The sequence below is a fragment of the Poeciliopsis prolifica genome, unplaced genomic scaffold (genome assembly GCF_027474105.1).
Source record: "Poeciliopsis prolifica strain line A6 unplaced genomic scaffold, Auburn_PproV2 SCAFFOLD060, whole genome shotgun sequence".
Taxonomy (NCBI): Eukaryota; Metazoa; Chordata; class Actinopteri; order Cyprinodontiformes; family Poeciliidae; genus Poeciliopsis; species Poeciliopsis prolifica.
The window spans coordinates 904,792-925,437 of record NW_026562435.1 but is presented as its reverse complement, the minus strand read 5'-3'; the positions used below and the strand labels follow the sequence as shown (position 1 = coordinate 925,437).

The following is a 20,646-nucleotide window of genomic DNA, read 5'->3' as shown; positions in this document are numbered from 1 at the left end:
ATTTATCGGTGATGTGACAGAGGACAGAAGTCGAATAGATTCTGAGGTCTTCAGAGATGTACGGTGTGCTCAGATCCAGCTGGATGGAGTCAAACTGATGGGACAGCATTTCAGCTTCCAGATACGCAATGAGCCAAAACAGTCAACGCAACCCAAGAACTCATTACAGCAAAGAAGTGGAACATTCTCAAAGGATCGAGTCCATTACCTCATCTGAACCTGACTGAGAATTTGACTTGCTGAAGACTAAACTTTGGACAGAAAGGCCCACAAATAAACAGGATATCTGGAATCCTAAAGGTTACATGAACATTGTTAAGTGTTTCTGTCTCAGTGATTTATTAATGTCTGCAGCATTTTTATACTTGTACAATTCTTCAGAGGTTTGCTTCATCAAAGTTTTGAAATGACCCTTTAGTTTAGTTCGCCACAAAACATTAGAAAGGAGAAAACCCAGCATCTAGTGTCAATGTCAATGTCAAATTTATTTATATAGCACTTTAAAACAGGTATAAAACTGCACCAAAGTGCTGCACAGGAATGACAGTAACACAAGTCGATAAAACTGAATATCAGTTTCAGTGAGCGTGTGGTCTGGTTTTCAGTCATTGTCAGCAAAGGGTTTTTAAACAAGATATAGGAAATTAACATTTTCTTTTCATTTTTGACTTGTCCAATTACTTTGACCTAATACATTTTCATCCTAACTTCACCAGCACAATCAGAAAACATCTCTGTGTTTACAGCCGCTAGTTGTTACCTTTTTTTGTTATGAAGAGCAGGAGAGCAAAAATGCAAAAATCCTGAATGTGATTGTGTATGCCTTGGTTTAACTACAAAGTGCAGATCTAAAAGACTTGTTTCTAAGTCATTTTATAGAGTGGGATAAAGAAGACTTGCAGGCTTTAATGACAAGAAAGAAAGTCAAAAGCTAGATCCCAATAGTGTGCTTGATTTTATTAATTTATTTTCCCTTAATTGAGTAAACTACAAGAATGATATTGTCCTTTGGGGATTCTGAAAGTGTTGTTGGATTCAGTTCATTAAAGCGCAGCAGAATATTGTGCAACCTTAGCTGATTTTTGTATTTATTTTCCTGTTGAGATGTTATTTTAAAAAAACAGGATGTTTCTCACTACATTATAGAAGAATAAAGCAGCCCAGGCCTTTTTAGTAATTATTTCAAGCTACAGCAGAGGAGTTATGGCACACTGAACTGCAGCTGTCCGCTTTTTAAATCATGTTTCTTTCTAGATCCATGGCAAGAGGATATATTCTCTGTGGACAGATGACTATTCTCGTGAAACCAATATCGTTAGTGTTCTGTGGAACCAAAAAAAAATAATAAAAAAAAGGAAGTGAGAGATGTGGTTGGGAGATTTTAATGATGTAAAACTAAAAGTGTGGGGATGCAGTGCCTGCTGGTGATGAAGGAAGAGATTATGGAGTGATATTAGAACAAGACAGGTGGGGAGAAAGGGAAGTAATACTAAAGAAACATGAACTAAAAAGAGAGTTGAAAGCAGCAATAGAGGGAGAAAAGAACTCAAAGCGTTAATGATGCATGATGAGGCAAAAGTTTCCATTGTAAAAAAGAGACTGCAGAAGTCAGGGAACATCTCTGCCAGAGCAGATCAGCAAAAAAATCCCAGGTTTCAGTAGAGGGACAGTTTAAAGCAGCAGTAGACATTTTTAATAAAAATTTATGTTTGTTCGTGCTCATAGTGACCATATTTTTTAAAACGGTCACTATGTTGTGACAGTAAAACATCTGAGGAAAGAAAAAAAAATATCAAGCTCCTTTTTGTGGACCTACTGCCATCTGCAGAAATACAATGCTCCCCAGTCAGAATCAACCAATCAGAGCCAAGGAGAAGGATTCACTCTTTCTTTTCCACTAGGGGGTCCTCATTGTTTTACATGAAGTCAAAGTGACTTGATGGCAAACCAGAAGTTTTTTTATGTCACCATTGACTGAAGCAAGCAGGCTAAGTTAACGTTCCAACTACAGTAATTCCCAATGAGGTGAGTCGACAAGAAAAATTAAGCTATTCAGAGATATGGTTTACATATCGGTTTTGGCAAATTATCTTTAAGCTAATGAAAATGCTAGTGGTTTCGTGGGTTATTTTGTACATTGGTAGCTAATTAGCATAATACCATCCCTTGTATCTTGTACAGGTGTTTAATGCTGATGTTTTTTGGGGTCTGCCATTGGACCCTAACACAAATACAGTACAAAATACAGTACAGACCAAAAGTTTGCACACACCTTTTCATTCAATGAGTTTCCTTTATTTTCATGACTATTGACATTGTAGATTCACACTGAAGATATCAAACTATGAGGAAATATGTACTAAACAAAAAAGTGTAAAACAACTGAAAATACGCCTTATATTGTAGTTTCTTCAAAGTAGCAACCTTTTGCTGTGATTACTGCTTTGCACAAACTCTGCATTCTCTTGATGAGCTTCAAGAGTTCATGTTTCACTGTAAAGTGTGAAATGGTTTACCTTATAAAGAATCATGAAAATAAAGGAAACCCATTGAATGGGAAGGTTGTGTCCAAACTTTTGGTTTGTACTGTATATTTTTACATATTTGTTCAAACTGTCACTATGTTGTGAAAGTATGGCATGCGAGATAATCTGAAAAATGTATTTTTTATCTATTATTGGAGTCACCTTATTAATGTCCTCTCTCAACCATATGACAACAAGCCTTCCAGTGGTGCGTCACACTTTGCTGTTTCACCCATTAGTGTGGGTAAAAATAGGTGACAGCTGACAGTGAGCCATTAGGTCTTGTCATTAGGTCAAATATATGTAGGCTAAATGGAGGCTAAATATATAATATAGGTGTATTTGTTTATCTTTTTCAAGGCTACACATCTAAGAGACTGCATCCTTTGACATATCATAGGAAAGATATCATGAAGATTATTGGGTACAATTTCCATATCTCTGAAGACGCCCATCAAGTCAAGCAACTATGAACATCATGAGATGAGTCCTGTACCAATGAAAGACAAAAGGCCATTCAAAAAGGAATGGCCTTTTGACACAAATGTATGCAAAAATGTATCTTCCCCAGACAAGTCATTTGATCAGATGAAACTAAAGCTGAAGTGTCTGGCAAAAATTACCAATGTTACATTTGGAGAAACCTCAGGACAGCATTCAAAATGTGAAGGATGAGGCAGTACTGGAGGGAACTGGTGCACTTTACAAACTACAATGAATCAAAAGGAAATAAGATCAAGCAGAAATATTCTAGCAAGATGGCAAGTCATCAGCTGGTGAAATAAAGACGGATCACTAAAGAATCTTGCATCAACTACTAAGTTTTAACATTGTCTTGGGAAAAACAAAGTCAGTATTTTGGAGTGGCAACCACAAAGCCTTGACCTCAAGCCCAAAGAAAATTTGAGTGCAGAGCAGAAAAATGCCAAAAATCTACAAACATGACTTGGTTAAATTCATCTTTGTCAGGTGGGATGAGCAAAAACTCCAGCAAACTATTGTGAGAAGCTTCTGGAAGGATATCCAAAATATTTGACCCAATTTATGCACTTTGAAAGGTAATTGCACCAAATACTAAGAAAATGTCTGTAAATGTTTTAATTTGAAGAAATTCTGCAATGGACTGGCGATCTGTCTTATCCCGCCTCTCACCTGTTGACTGTTGAACAGAAGCACAAGCAAAGACACAGACGGCCTTTTGGAGAATGTATTCTTCAGTTGTGTGTATTATTAAGTTGCATAAGAACTCACCTTTTGTATATCGGAAGTCAGTTGCAGCAGAGTTGGAGATGCTGTAGCTTGAAGAGTCTCAGTCCCTTGAACTGGAGAGTTCAGACTCACATAGGCCACAGCGCTGCTCTGAAGGACAACACTGTTATCCTGCAGGAAGGACAAAGACAAAGGAGTTTTGTTTCGGGAATCAAAGTTTCCGAAACAAAAAACCTCACAGAGTGGCATCATAACTGTTGGGCATCAGAAGCTGCATCAATGTTTGGCTTATGTCATTAATAATTTATTACTGCATACATTATTATTTAGAATATTACAATTATTTAGCTTAATCAGAGCACCAACTCCAGGGTCTATGAGGCCACAAGTCAAACTCAGTCTCTCATGGAGGAATGAATTCAGATTACTGGCAGAAGAAACTCACACAAGGAGATATAACTAACACTGATTTCTAATCAAGTCTGACAATTATTAACAAAATAACCAAATTTTGCAGCTGAATTATTCTTTGAAAAAAAAAATTCTTTAATGACTAAGATGCAATTCAGCTGCAAATGAAAAGACAAAGAGAATATAGTTATTGAATAATAAAATGGGAATCAAATCAGATTGATGAAAAAACTATGACTAAGTGAAACTGGAATACTGAAAAATGAACTTCAAAACCAATTACCTAATTCTGCAAGAAAACAAGGGAAATGTCTGATTTGCAGCACATAGTTTCATAAAACAGAGTAACCTCATCTCTCTGGTGAACGAGGAGGACGATCAAAAGAAAACGGGAAGTTCACTGTCCAGACTCAGACCAGCCCACCACCTTAACCAAAGAGTCGGAAAACAACTCAGACATGTTTTGGCTAACCTCAAGCTAGACAAATGAATCGTGGCATGAGGTCTTGTATGAACACAAAGTGGACGTCTCTGCAAAGTGATGAAGGAAAAGAGAGAAGGAAGTAGAAGGCAGAGATGGAAAAGAGACAGGCGAATAAAGGAGCCAATGAATTCTACTAGCATTGAATTCAGATGTTCTGCATCCAGTACCTAACATGAGGAAAAGCCAAAACGGCAAAGCAACGACATAACAGAATGTCACAGCACATATTCAGCAAAACATTAAGCAGGCTTTGAACAGGAAATCGAATAACAATAGTTGTCTTCAGCACAAGAAATGATTAGGAATTAGTTTTGTTCAGTTTGTGAATAAAAATGGATTCCTTCTTTGTCTATCATTCAAAACTGCTGACATATTTGTCACCCCATCATCACTCCACAATGACTTCCTATCTCTGTTAAAGATGATTCTCTCCACTAAAGTTTGGCTCAATTTATCTCTAGCTACTCTCCATTTGTAAGTCCATACTTAAGTTTGATGCCATTTATAATTATCTTTTCTCATAAAGCTCAAAGCTAGCATTACAGAAAGTAAATGTTCCTTGTATCTCTGACCTTTCCCCACTCGTAGGACCCGATGTTCCCCAGGGCTGTGCCTCCCCATGAGCAGAACACAGTGGTACGGTCTGGCACCCATCCCTGTTTGGTCTGCTCTGTTAGCGCTGCGATGAGTTGAGTCATAATGGCTGAAGTTCCACCTCCTTGGTCACTGTCATGACGACTGCCAACCAGAACGTGGCGATCTGAAAACAGAATAAATAAATAAATTGCTTTGGTAAAATTGCATCCTTAGTAATAAGATAAGTTTTCTTTAACCTGCCTTACTGCTGAATGTACAAATAAACTTGATTGATCATTCATAACTTCTTGATCTGTTCGCTGATTGGTCATGATGAAATTTGTCCTGAGAAATCCAGCTGGATGAAATTATTTAATTGGTTTATTATTAACAGGGCCAATTTTTTTCTAAAGCTCTTAAGCTCATATTGATGACCTCCAGCCGTATTAGAGGTTATTAGATAATATAATCAGAACAAAATAATAAACATCAATTTTCAGAGAAAATACAATAAGGTAGAAATAAAATAAAAATCATTATTCTTGCAGGTGTGCCATTTAGGTTAAAAATTGTATTTTTCATATTTTCAATCCAGCTGGTACCAATATGGAAACATGGAGGCCAATGTGCAGAAGGGAGGATGAGTGTGCCAAGCCAAGGACGATATTATGTTATCCATTTTGCTGGTGTGCTCATCTTTATATTACTGGCACTAGTAATAAAAATGTTTTCTGCAATATAATTTCATACTCGGATGATACATGTATAATAACCTTCTTTGATAAGAACACATTAAGCAAAGTACCTAATGTTCTTTCATATTCTCTCTGCAGCATGTTGCTCTAATTCCTTCTGATTAAAGGTGCCATCTTTTCTAATGAACCTCAAGACGAGGTTCCATCCACTTTAAAGGACAAACTGTATAGTCAGAAGTAGCTGCTGTCCCTCTCAGCTGAAGTGGAAGCTGCCACCTGCTAAGCCAGGCCGCAGAATTATTACCAAAAATAATAATTCAGCAAAATAAAAACATGAAATTCCGACTCCTCTGCAACAGCAGCGCTGCCTCCAGACAGAGACACCGGTGAGCTCACACTTCGCATCGCAAGGTCACTTACTGTTTGAACAACTTAATGATGCACACCTGTTGTGAACATCACTGCTGGGTTAAATATCTGCATTCACAAAAGCACACAATGATAATGTTGGGAAAATGACAGGGGGACAAGGCAACCTCTCCACAGCAGAGCCACCATCTGTTCAATATTTAAACACCATCAGGCCTACTGGCTTTATTTTCCTCCACTGACTATAAACGTGGAGTTGATTTTAGTACATATGTGAAAAGCAATGAATTTATATTGCAATTCTGTTCTATTGCTGGTTTTGGCATTCAATAATTTGATCACGTCAAAGTGGAAAAAGTGCAATACAAATATTATTATGGCAATTAAATGCTAAATGCTAAATAATCTTGATGCAACTACAGAAAGCATAGCTATCTGACCTCAGCTAAGAAGAAAATGGATGAAGGAGAAGTTCAATGTCACACGCTAAAAGAAGATTTAATATTTTTAAGATTTCAACAGAAAGCTAAAGCACACACCAATAGATTGCTTATGCCAGTTTTAGTCATGCAGCGCTCATGCCTCTCCAGTTAGATAAGTTGTAGTTATCTCATTTTCTCAGGTGTGTTAACAGCATAATATCAACCTCACAACTTGTTTCAAAACTGTTTATGTTCAAATGTCCCTGTGGTCACATTCCTTACTAAAACTTTCATGCATGACTTATGATCCTTTATGTCAGAATTTTTTTTCCAAAGTGTTTTTGACTTTTTAATGCATAAAAAAGGTGGGGAAAAAATATAAAAAGCAAAAAAAGCAAAAATCTTTTTCTTTCTGAACAGTTGGATCAGAAAAAGTGATCCAACTGATCACTAAGTGATCAGTTGTAATTTTCTCTAAATAAGATGTTATTTGGAAAATACACCAGTTTTGTTAGTCTTGAGGGGTTACTTGATCTCAATTTTTTTTTTGTTTTGTTCTTTCTTACCAGCTCTGCAGTAGAAGGAGGGACTGCATATTCCTGAGTTGCTTTTTTTGTCTGTCTGCTATTTTGAATTTAACAGAAATTTTCTTGCACTTGCTGTGAATGGTCAGCAGTTGACAGAGTGTTGTATAATGCACTAGTGTCCACTTAAGTGTTGTTTGTGCATTTATAACATACAAAAATGGAAGAAACACAAGGTAATGGCTTTTAGATACAGTAGCTGTCCACTGCAGTGACCTCTATGCATGAAAGGGCTAATATATTCATATTAAGTCCAAATTACAAACACAAGCGTCCATTTAATTTTGTGGACTTTTTGCCAGAGCATCATAAAGTTTGGCAAAATTGGGGAGTGGATGGGAAATTACAGGCGGTATTTGGTTTATACCAAACTCCACACCTGAGACAGAACTTTGTCCATCGCTGCCCCACCCTGGAACTCACTGCTCCAGCTGCAGATCCACAGACACAACAGCAGATTTTTTTTTCAATACAGCATCGACAGAAGGACACCAGCAGTTTTTGAGAAATGCAGTTTCTCCTGCATTTCTCCTGAGAAATGCAGTTTCTCTCTCAGAAAATGGAGTCTGTGTTGGGCCTTCTTCAGCAGTTTGATTTTCTTTAACTGTAGTCCTGCAATGTGTCTTTGTGTACCATAGAAAATGCCACACAAATAAAATGTATAATTATTATTATTATGACTACTAGCAATGACAAACTGATAGCCTGCTGTATCCAGTTATCTTTTATGAGATTGCGTCCTTCTTCCTTCATGTGGCTGTTTCCTCATGAGCTGCATTACATCAACATTACCAGAGAATCAATCCTACATGATCCAAGATAACATCTTTGTAGTCTAATCCCAAACATTTGAGCAAATGAAAGATGCGGACTGGTAGCGGCTGCCACGAAAGTCAATCTATCAACAAATCTTGGAGCAGTTTTTGTGTTTTCTCACTTTAGTGGAGAGGATGGAAGAGGAGCAGCGACAGCTGCTGTTGGGAAAATAAAGCTGGTGTTCGAGCCATAAACTGGTGATCATTTCACAGGATTTACTCTGTGAAACTGAATTATAGGCACTTCAAAGGCAGAGCAAGTTTGTAACATTCATAGATATTAAATAAATTAAACCTGTGGGACGTGTCCCAAAGGAGCACAGCCACACACACAAACACACCCCGCAGCAGTAGGCCATGATTTCTTAAGAATCTTAATAATCTGATTCTTGATGTTTTGTTTTTGCTCCTGGACATAAACCTTTTAAGCTCCAAATTATTAGTTTTACTACCCCTCTTTCTCAGCTGTAATCAGGCATCAGTGTCTTGAAAACAGTCAATAGTTAACAGATAATGTGAGCCGGGGATGAGATTCATTTGTACATATGTGAATTACACTGGTCAGCAGCCAAGAAGTTGTCAGGTTTTCAACTGTTTTAGGGTCAAGGTGATGAGCTGAATCCAAAAATCACATTGTTTTTGCTCAATCAGGTCAACTTTATGAACTATAGAGCAACATAAGCATCAAAATGCATGACTTGTTCTCACATCTGGATCAGTTTCCTGAGAATCTGGATCTATGATGATGAGCAGGAGGAGAGATTCCATCAGGACAGGAAAGAGACGGAGACGTAATATTCAGTTTACATGTGTTTACTATTTATTGTTCAATTTCACGAAATCGAAGTTTGTAACAAATAATTCAGACACTTTGTTGGAAAACATTTTTTTTTCTCTTAAAACCTTTTTTGGATGAGAAATATTAACAGAAACAAACTGATAATGTCACAAAAGTGTCTTCACTTTAGTCAGAAGGTCAGATTTCTGTTAATCAAATTAGAATAAAAACCTGACTAGATTGAGAAAATTGGATATAATTTTTGGATTCAGCGGTGCAAAATATTCAGAATTCAATCGAAAAAATCAGACAAGTTCCAAAAATTATTGTTTTGTAACCTTGGCCTGGTAAATGCAGTGGAAATGCAGGGAGACAAGGCCGTCCTGGTTCCTAGAAAACCTGATCAGTGCAGCACACCACACCACCGACTGGCTGCTTGTTTAACTGAAATCCTGGCACTATGGCGCTCTGCAGCTTCCAGGCTAAATCCGACAAACACTAATGAGTGTGAACTTATTCAAATCAGTCATATGCCAAAGTTTAAAAGGCTTTTTTATTTTAAGGGGTTTTGTGTGTGTATGTTTTTGGTGTGTGTGTGTGTGTGTGTGTGTATTTTATATAGTAGAATATGACATGCTTCATCACGAAACCGCTAGTGAATGAGTAACAGAGGAAACCATGTTTTTTGTTGCCCTTTGGCTGAAACAAACTGCTGAATGTTAAACAGGATCAGCTTTGATTTAACACATCCAGCAGTAAAGACTTACTTTCTAACCAGTTCTGCACTAAATTTTTTTTGGTTAATCTTCTCATTCAGACATTTACCATTTTGTAGAAGATTTTGTAGAAGATTAGTAAGAACATCAGCAAGAGGTCTAAACAAATCTGTTTTCTCTCAAGTATGAGTGTTGGAAAAATAATAGCTTACAGTGCTGGTCAGAAATTTTGATGTAGCAAAATGTAACTGTTATAATAAAAAAAAGAATAATAATAATGTGGTGCTTAAGTTTGAATTTAATACCCAGTTTTCCTCATTCTAAACTTTCCACTAAATCCCAAATTGGTCACAAGTCTGTATTTTGTATGAATGTGAACATGAAGGTAAAGCGCGGTCCACATGACAACACACACACTGCACAGTTAGTCAATTTACCATTTTTAAAATTCTTTTGAAGTTGATGTTGGGAACTTTTACAAAATATGTCTATTTTACACATTTGTTAAAACTGTCACCATGTTGTGACAATATAACATCTTTGTGGTCCAACTGTACAAATACACGGGTCGGTCAGAAACAACCAATCAGGGAAGGGCTAGGCTCTGAATGTTATGCTGTGTAAAATCAGAGGATCAAAGAAAACTTTACATCTAAGGATAATGTACGCCATTACTGCCAAAGCAGTTCACATTGAACCAAAAAGCACTCTGTGATGTGTTAAAGCAATGGTCACTGACTATTTTACTTTATATTTTAAATAATATCTATTCGGATAGAGAACTTCATCAACAATGTCTTTTCTCCTCAACTACAGCAGAACTGAGTTTTTGTTTAAAGGTACAAGGCTTTGACTGCAGGATTCACATGCATGGAAGCAAAGGATATTTTAAGATTTATTATGATGCTGCCTGTCTTTGTGCAGCCATAAAGTCCATAAAGCTGGGCAGATAGGCCTGATGCGAGCCCTCATGAATATTCATTCTGCTCATGTTTGAGTGTAGAACATGCATATGATCAAATGCCAACAACCAGTTGAAGTGTTGCTACTTGCAGAGATTTGTGGCCCACATTATGTGTTTTAGTGGCCCATTATGTCTGCTTAATATCACACTGTAAATCAGTGAGGTAATTTTCCACTGGTGAGTGGGCAGGACAGGTAGGGTTGCACCACAGCAATGGGAATGGAGGGGGAGGATGTGTAAGGATGAAGGCTGTTGAGGAGAGGCAAGAACAAGATAAAGAAAACCTTCACTACATCGACAATAAAAGACAACGGGACAAAACAAGTCAGAAATCCACTCCCTGGAGCAAAAATGAAGTGTGACTGAATACACAAATCCTGCTTTACAAGTTCAACATTATAATCTAAACACACTGAAAAAATTTTCAGGTTGTGTGGGTTTAAGGTGATGGACGGATGGAGGAGCATCTATTTTTTTTTCTCAAACTTCCTGTAAAAGTTAGCTGTAGCCTACTTCCACACAGTGAATGAGACTTGGCTTCATTTTTATGTTCTCTTCTTACCATCACAGCTTTTAAAAGAAAAAAAATATATATTATTCTTTTCACTCAAATGTAAAGGTCCTTTGTAAATTTAAGATTTCCCTCAATCTAACATGGAAAAATGTTAGATTTTCCATTAGAAGAAGTGACTTCTTCTAATGTCACTTAGAAGAACTGACATTCAAAGCAAAAACTGGTCAGCTTACTGTATGTAAGAGGCAACGATGAACTTCAAATTGGAAAAGAAATATTTTAAGCTTTTTTTTTTCGCAAGGAATGTACATTAGCTGCTTCACAATTAGTGTGAAACAGCAAATGCACATGGTGGTGACAAGAATATTCCACCACTAGTTTGATATTTTGTCGCACTTAAATGGTTGAATTTGTCAAACAAATTTTATTTCCAGACAAGCAAATCCAAAAATCAGTTTTCAAATAATAATAAAAATACTACTCAAACCTGACAGTTTTTTTTTTTTTTTTTGTCTACAAAAGTTGATGGTGTCACCCTTGGCAACATCTGCCATGAAGTGATAACCAAAGGAGGAGGTTTTATGACAGGTTTTATGAAAATGTGTTTGATGATGATGATAATACAAGGCTTGAATTAGAAGTGTCTGTTAGCTTCCAATTATCCTGTCTGTAGACCATTAATTAATGAAACTACCAAAGACAAACTTCATCGACTTACAAACTGGATATTTTGTGAAGGAAACATTCAGTCACCAACCAGGTCTAATGCTTTAGGTGTTTTGAAGGTTCAGTGTAGCATAAACCTCAGTGAGTCTTAATGATTCCTTCTTTAAGATTGTTCAGCTAATTTGCTCTCTTCACATACTTGTTCATTTCTTACAAACCTGGGTTTTTTCTTCCTTTCAGGTATCCAACAACGTTGTAAATCTTCTTGTAGGACATCTGGTTTCCAATAGTCACAGTAATCTTCTTTCGTTCTGGGATAAAAACAGATCAAAAAATAAATTACAACATGTATTCTGTTTATTCAGTCTGTTCAACAATGACACAGCCACTGTTTTCGATCTCAATCAGCAGCTTCAGGTTCTGTGGTAAACCAGGTCTTCTTGCTCTTCAGGAGGAAGAAAATGGCTCCGTTTTCCACTATGCCTCACTATTCTTCACTCTCGGCTTCTCCTGCCATCAGCTCTACATTTACACAATTGCTGGCCACACTTACCTGCCAAATTTTCTGCTCTGTCTGAAATGTCTCCAGCCTGCTGCTCATTCACTCACCACCCACAGTCCCTCGCCTCCTGCCTCTCAGTGCAGTCCACTCAGTCATAAGACATTTTCCCTTCCTTTATCTTTCCTCTCTATTCCCTTCCATCATCATGCCCTTCTCTTGACTTTTACAATACTGGAACTAGGTGAAAACGTCTTTTTAACATTATCATATTGCAACCACACAACTTAATGAGTATTAAGATTATACTTGACAAACTAAATCAGACGTTTATACATGTCAAGTCAAACAGATGATACATGACTTTTGAGAACTTTTTAAAGATTTTAGTGACCCTGCTGAAGAAAAGCGTGAACACATGGTCCAGATAGAACATATATAAAATGTATTTTTGACATTTCTTCAAAGTAGTTTTGGCCCTAGTGGCAATCACTTAACAGTAGTAGACAAGACAGCGGGTTATGAGAGAGGGGAGAAGACATGGGGCAAAGGTCAACTGGAAAAGCCAATTAACCAAACAGTCATGATTTCAGACTTTGGCAGGAAGCCAGAGAATCCAGAGAGATACCTGCAAACAGGAAACCTGTCAAATCTTTTTACCCTTTTATTCTATCAATTTAAGTAACTGAACACTTGACTGGGACCGACACATGTTCGGTCCCAGTCAAATTTCTCCACCCTCAAAATGGTAACCTGTTATCTCTTGTGGAGGTTTTTCATCTTCCAAATGTAATATTTTTATCTCCTCTCCAAAAGCACCTTTATCATCTTCAAGAGGAGGGACTGGAGAAACAGTAACTTTGGTTGTGACTTCCGGGTGTTTCTCTTCATTTCTTCATTACGTTTTCATAAACGTAAATGAATCCCTTTTGGTACATGTATTCACTGCAGTGACTGTCTGCAGTGAAGACATGTTTGTCATCAGCCTTCACAGTTTGTTGTCCTTTCATTAAGTTTGTTGTCCTTTCATTAAGTTAGTAAAAGTGGGTTGGCTCTTAATCCCCACAGAAAACAGAGGGCATGTTGTACCGCTCCATCCCACATTGTGCAGGCACATCACTGGTCTGATTGGGAATCACTTGGTGTATTGTGGTCGACCTTTATAGAAAAAAACACTAGTACATTGTTGTCAGGGAGGTAGTGATTTTCTTTAAGGTTGACCCACATCCTAACGTTTCCTCCCCAAACAGAGACATTGGTGGGAGCTGTTGCCAGTGGAAGGACAACCAAGGGGCCATTGCTCAGTATGTCACAAAAATCATTTTCACATTTTGCACAAGAGTTTGCATTGTACAAATTTATCTGTGTCACCGCCAAATGAGTCCAGTCAGACCAACACAGACTCCAGCAACGTCCAGCAGGTCAAAGTCTGTGGCCGATACAGATCTAAATATCGGACTGGTGCATTTCTAAAACAAATAAATTTTAACGTTTTGTTTTGATTTGTGGAACTAAATTTGTTTCGTTTCAGCTCAAATTTCCATTTGGCTTCAAAAACTGATGAAAAAAAATATTTTAAGCAGTTAAAATTTAAAAACGTGAAACTGCTGCAGTTTTTGGCTGGCAAATTAATATGAAAAGGAGACAAAAAGTTAACTTTCAAATGACATTCGAGCATTCTTGATTTATTTAAGAAACCTATTTTACATGTGATTTCTTTTTAATCAATGGTATTCATTTTCTTTGGATTTGCACTTGATTTTACTTGACTCAAAAAGTAAAAATATGTTTATGTCTAAGAGTTTATGCTAGGTAGGATAGGTTGTAAAAATAATTTTTATATCAAAACTATTTTGGAGTTAACATCTGTGACATCACAGCCTAAATGGGAAGATGAGTTGTAGAAATTGTCATTGTATCATTATTATAATATAAAGTTCTTCACCTCATATTCACAAACACCATTAAACTCAGATGAGTTTTGGGGAAAGAATTGCTAAAATTACTGTAACTGTGCTTTATTCAGAAATGAGAAGCACCGAAAACATCCACACGCATGCATACACACACAACCACACAACCACACACACACTTCTGGGAGATTCACGTGACTTAGCAGTCAGTGGAAGCTGTGACTGCCAGCTCTGCTGCCTTGCTGGATGGCTGTGAGCTCAAGGGGGCTGATGGCTGGATATCTGAGGGAAAATACAGACGAACCGCCAGTAAAGATGTGAAGCGGGGGCTCAAACTGTGTGTGACAGAGGTCCCCCGCCTGCAGCACCACAGCATGACAACCCACTTTCCCCAGCTCCGCTCCACGCCGCTCCTCCGACCCTCCCAGTCCGCCTGTCTGCTTGCCCTCTCGCCCCTGTTTAATGCATTATAAAAATTCACTGCTCTCTCTTATCTGAGCCACATAACCCATTTATCACTCTTGACAATGGCCACAAATGACTACAACTAAAGAGAGGGGATGGAACATGTGGCCCTTATGTGTATTCAGTCTGCAGACATGCAGATGCAGAGAGATTTGTCAAATAGCGATTCCCCTTCATGATAAATGAGTTTACAGATAGGGCCGTTTCTGCAGGTAAGAGCTGCAGAAACGGCAGCTCTTACCTGCCGTTTCTTCTCTGAAAAATCTTTTCAGAGAAGATTTAGTTATTTAAAGACACTAAAATGTGTCTGCGATTCTTGCAGCATAAATCAAACATAGTATCAAACCTGTATTCATAAAAAAAACATATACCTGGCCCAGACAACCGTTTGTTTCATTTGTTCATGACATCCTAATTTAACAGCGTCACAGTAAGAAAAACCTGCTGGAAACTATAGAGACTTTTTGACTTCCTCTGATTCATTTTGTGCTTATGAAAAAAGGACCAAACATGTTCAAGACATGAGGAAAACAACGGTGAGTCTCTACAGGTTTGGTCCTGTGGGTACAATTTCCTGTTGGCTAACGGTGACACTTCCTGTTTAAATAGTCCAAGTGTAAACATAGGTCTATTCAGCCACTCTGTTGTGCAGGAAAGACATGGGTTCACACATTACTATATTTGGGTGAGAAATGTTTAAAAAACACCTGAATAAAAAAAATTCAAGTCCTGGCTGAAGATCTGAAGTCCTGTTGTGAGAGAAGGTCACGAGAAGGCAACAATCTGCCTGCGGCTTCTGAGAAGACGCCTTGATCCTGTCAATGTTTTCAAGTGTTGGATTAGAAGAGATTCGATAGAAACGGCAAAATTCAAAATAACTTCACAAAACTTTTAAAAAAGTTCAAACCTCAAGGCTTGGAGGAGATGACTCCATTTTTCTGAAAAGTGCGGTCCATTATGCTTTACAACTGCTACACATTGTTTATTACAGCGATGCATGACGTCTTCATCAGATGAAGTTATGAAATGGATGTTCAAAATAAATAGACACGCATCATTAGCGTTTTTTCTTTGACATTTTAAAAATTTGCTTAAAATTTGCAAACTGGACAGAAATATAACTAGTGACTTTCATAGCATCTTCTTTGTTAGCTTCAAACACTGAAGCTAACACTAACTCTAATATGATCACTTTTTGTTTTACCAAAAAGTAATCTAATACCTTACTTTTTCAAAACCAACAATCATATTAGTTACTTATCTATTACTATTTTTCTAATTTTTCTTAAAAAAAATAAATAAATAAAAAAACATATCAAGGAATCAGTAACATAACAGTGATTGCTGCAGACTGTGTTGACGACAAAGTCTCATCTAGCTTATCTCAACATGGCCATCTTCTGTGCCATGAAAGGAAAGTAACTTTATTGGTTCAGTCTTTGAAATAATCAAAAATTGTTTACTTCACTATAGGGTGGAGATTTTTTGCAGATAAATGATGCCTGGCCAAGTCTGGAACAGGAGAAGTTGTAGTTTTTTCCTGCTATGAAGGGTTTAGATAAAACCTTTTATTACTAATATCTCCTTTTCAGTGCTAAAAATTTTGAGTTTTGCTTAGATTTTTTTTTCTACCTTCAATCTGACAGCCTCCAGAATTCTTAGAAGCTCTTTATCAACTAAATATATTTCTCCTCATGCATCTGAAAAATATTAAGTAAAACAGACATTGTGTCTGAAATGTTGCTTTAAGTACCATGGACAAAACCTTTGTTTAGTTTATCCCAAATATGAATTTTATTTTTGAGGAGCACTGGATTTGGATTTTTGACTTCACCTCAAAAGTTTTTAAATGTACTTTTACTGCTTTAACCATCTTTTCACTAACAGTCTATGTATCTGTTTTCTGGTTCATTTTTATTTATGTGCTGTGAGAAGTAGATGAACTTGACCCGTCTAATTGTACGCAATCAAAATGATGAACAGAAGAAGCAGAATTTTTTTGAAGTGTTCCTTCGAGAAAAAAAAAAAAAACCTAAACCTTTTATAAATTCACAGTTAAACATGTCTGACCACCTAAATTTTAGGATTTATTGTATCAGAACATAATAAAAAGGATCTGTGGCCTCATGCATATGAGGTATGGTCACACAGAAACTTGGCCTTTGTCCAGTTCCTTTCAAGAATTCAGTTGGCTCAGAAATAATTTACCTTGGAAATGTCTGGTCTTTTTCATTCAAAGCACAAAATATATTTGAGGCAAATATTTATACAAACCACCTTTTGGTAAGGTGGTCTGCAAGGACACAGGCAGAGTACATGACTGTTTTCAGGGGGAAAACAAAAGTAACAGTTATTTGGAGGAATTTCAGACATTCACATACTGATGGAAGCAAACTGCTACACTGTAGCCACAGCTGCCTGCACCACCCGGCCCTCTGACCACAGGCAGGTAGGCAGGTGAAGCATCTTGCACAACGACTGAAACAGACGGAGCTGGGATTGAACCGGCAACCCACCAATCATTGGACGAATTACCACTGTCAACACCATCGTTCTTCAAAAATAAGAATTAGAGACTTTTTCCCCACATTGTTATAATTGGGTATTTGTGTGGCGATTTTGGGGAATGAGATTCATTTAATACAACTTGGGATAAGACTAACAAAATGTAGACAACTTGAAGCACTTTGAATACTTTCTGGATTCTCTTTGCACTAATTTACATAGATTTCTTAAGGTGTGTGGATTCATTGGGTTGTTACCGAGATCTGGAGTGAACTTTCATTCAATGGGCCCAATGCGAGACATAGATATTCATCAGAGCTTTTTCTACATGCTATGCATGTTATATTGGCTCTACTTTTTAGTTTAAGTAAGATAAACCGAACTGGAACATTTTATATAGAACTACATGTTGTATCTAATCTTTTTCTACTACCTTCAGTCCATGCCGTCTAAACTGCTGTCTTATCACAGAAAAAGCATTCCAGTGACATCCTCTGTCCAGTTTTTAATGCATATTAAAAACTAGATCATTTTTAACGTCCAGTTTTTACTGGATATTAAAAGTACATTTAAGAAACAGTAGTCATTGAAAGTGGGGAACTTCCACATCTCAATCAATATAGGTGTAATTAAAGGGCCTGGGAGTACTTTTTATAAAGCCATTTTAAGTTGTTCTGCTTCGCTCGATTCTCCCTGTGCACCAGTGCAGTAATTGCTGTTGAAATTTGGGACATCTTCAGTGAGGAAGAGGAAGAGGAGAGTAAAAAATAAGAATCACATGAAACAAAGAGCTGCAGAAACCCACCAAGAACAGGTTTAATGGCATATATGACAGGAACGTTCTTTTTGGTCCTGTCATATATTTTACAGTCTGAATGGTCTCCTTTACTGCAATTACTGATTTCAAACATACTCCAATTAGGTCTCCATAACCCACAATGTGATCATGTCAGTCATTCAGCTTCTGCTGTGGCTACTTCTTTTGTTCCCCCTGAACTCTTTGTGTCACACAGGTTCAGACTGCTTCCTACTGAAAAACGTAAAAAAGAAAACCAGGACTTAAAGCTGCAAGCAGTGGTAAACTTCTCATACACCTCTGCACCAATCACAAACACATTTTAACCCTTTAAAACTTATATACTTCACTTAAAAAGCTAACCTTCTTGAGGAGCCACTGGTCTTCACTGACATTATTCAGGATCCTGGACACGACAAACACCTTACAGCCTGAGTTGTCAACTACACCATTGAGAAATAAATATATGGATATTTTAACTAATTCTAGGGCCAGATTAAGGATTAGTCTTATTATGAAAATAAAGTCGGCATATTATCCTGATATGACTTTATTCTGGTAATGTTATGACTTTTTTTTTATGGTATGGACTATTTTGTACAATTATGACTTTATTCTCATATTTTTACAAATTTATTTCAATAGTACAACTATCCTTGCATAATTTCTTCTTTATTCTGGTAATTTCTCTTAGGTTAATTTTTAAAAATCACTGACCCTGGCTCTAATACTCTGTCGTACTAATCTGTCTTTTATTTTCCATTAAATAAATACTGTAAAGTAGTGAGTGTACATTTATTGATCAACTTCATTTATTTATCCATAAAGCCAACACTGCCTGAGAGTGTGAAACTAAAGTCAAGTTCCTTTTTTGTTGCAAAAACATGGCCAAGAAAGCCGATTCTGATAATTATACATTGTTGAAGAAATAGTTAAAACCAACAAGAACAAATGATTCAAAACTACTGCAATAGTCAACAGTTCAAAATATTACAGTTTCCAAACAGAAACACTCTCGTAATCATACATTTTACTGTGTCATAATGGTATAGCTAATCTCACTATTCAATCTCCGAAGTTTGAAGCGAAGTGGACAGAATCAATACAAACAAACACAAACAGGCCTGTAATCACAGAGACAGGGTGGAAATAAAGTGCCTATGCAAAGTTTTTACCCCACTGGTTGTTTTTCTCTTTCCATTGCTTTTATAAATCAAACATGATCAACAGCATTATGAATATTTTGACAAAAACAACAACAAAAAACATAACAAAAAGACCCCTTTGATATTTAACATCAAAGTTATAACTGTTTCTGCAAAATAATGACAATGAAGAATATGTATATATAAAAAAGTGGGACTCTGAAATGAAAGGTCAGATATTATATGACACTACATATTTTTAGTAAAGAAAACTACTGCTATAGTCCATTAGGTATTATGTATTTGAATACAGTGCGGTATTTAAAATATTGCCAGAAAACAATTCAAGGAAAGGCCACAGCTCTTAGGTCCTTCTCAACAGAATCTGGAATGTCATAACTTTCCCTTTCAGATTGACAGTTCATGACATTCATTTACTGCAGTCCATGTAGTAGATGAATGTGAAATATTTTTCAACACACACACACACAAAAAAAAAAAAAAAAAAAAAAAATATATATATATATATATATATATATATATATATATATATATGTGGCTTTGACATTTCAGCAATCAGCTCCAACTAGCTCTATTAAGCAGCTGCCCAAGCAAGATGAAAGTTAAATTATTCATGCTTACAAAGCAGGAGCAGGAAATCATTTCACACCAGCCATTTCCACAGATCATCAGGTAATTTAATAATATAGGCTTAAAATCAAGGTGGAGGTCAATGTGGGGACAGGAGGACTGACAATGTCCAAACACAAGCTCCACCTGACTGCAGTCACTCTATTCCACTTTGACCAGATTTAGTTCAACATTCATTTCTGTTCTGCTGCTTTAGTCTCTCAACAAGGCCCTTCATGAAAACATGACTATATCAAAGAAATCCCCTTTTTCCTATTCTGGAAACAGAACATTTACATGAACAATGAAACAAACAAAAATATTACTATGAACATATAGTACATAAACTTTTAGTTTATTAAAAGTGGATAAACTATCAGTGATGCTCAGTGATGATGATGAACGACTTGCAAGTAAAATAACAGGTTTTGGTGTCTGCATGTTCTGAGTCAGCACACTGTCCAATGGAAAAGGCAATTTATGGCCAGCTTCAGTGGATGGTTCCAAACTGCCATGTTCATGTCTCCAGGCCTGCTGCTCCTCGCTCCTACTGGAGCAGGAAGCAGGAAATAGGAAGCCTCCCCTGAGGTCAGGAGAGTTTCTGTAGGTGACTCTTTCTTGCAGAGCAGACAAACCTTCAATATTTTACTGTTCTGGTCAGGCCTATAAATATTTCTTCTGGACACAGCTGGCTAGATGGTTAAAGTTTTGTCCTGATGGACAGTGAACCACCATTCTGTTTAAAGTTTTCTGCAGCCTCTATCAGGTTTTCCTCCTGGATTGCTCCATGTTTAGCTCCATAAATTCAGTCTGCCTTTCCTGACCCTTGCAAATGAAGGCTTCCTTCCTTACAGCATGGCGCTGCCACCACCATGTTAGCAGGGTTGGTGTGGTCAGGATGAAGTGGTATGTCAGGTGTTCATCACACATTTGTGGCTCCGATGTTACAAAGAGTGAAAAACGCA

General features: G+C 37.1%; 1 protein-coding gene across 1 annotated transcript in view; it reads right to left on the bottom strand.

The window, feature by feature from the left end:
• The window catches only part of LOC129379684 (inactive N-acetylated-alpha-linked acidic dipeptidase-like protein 2), a 312,373-nt gene that overhangs the window by 104,169 nt on the left and 187,558 nt on the right, over positions 1 to 20,646 (bottom strand). The window contains exons 10-12 of the mRNA XM_055060485.1: positions 11,947 to 12,039; positions 5,202 to 5,389; positions 3,777 to 3,905 (exon numbers count right to left, since the gene is read on the bottom strand). Of these exons, the coding sequence (XP_054916460.1) occupies positions 3,777 to 3,905; positions 5,202 to 5,389; positions 11,947 to 12,039 (410 nt within the window). The remainder of the gene's footprint in view (positions 1 to 3,776; positions 3,906 to 5,201; positions 5,390 to 11,946; positions 12,040 to 20,646) is intronic.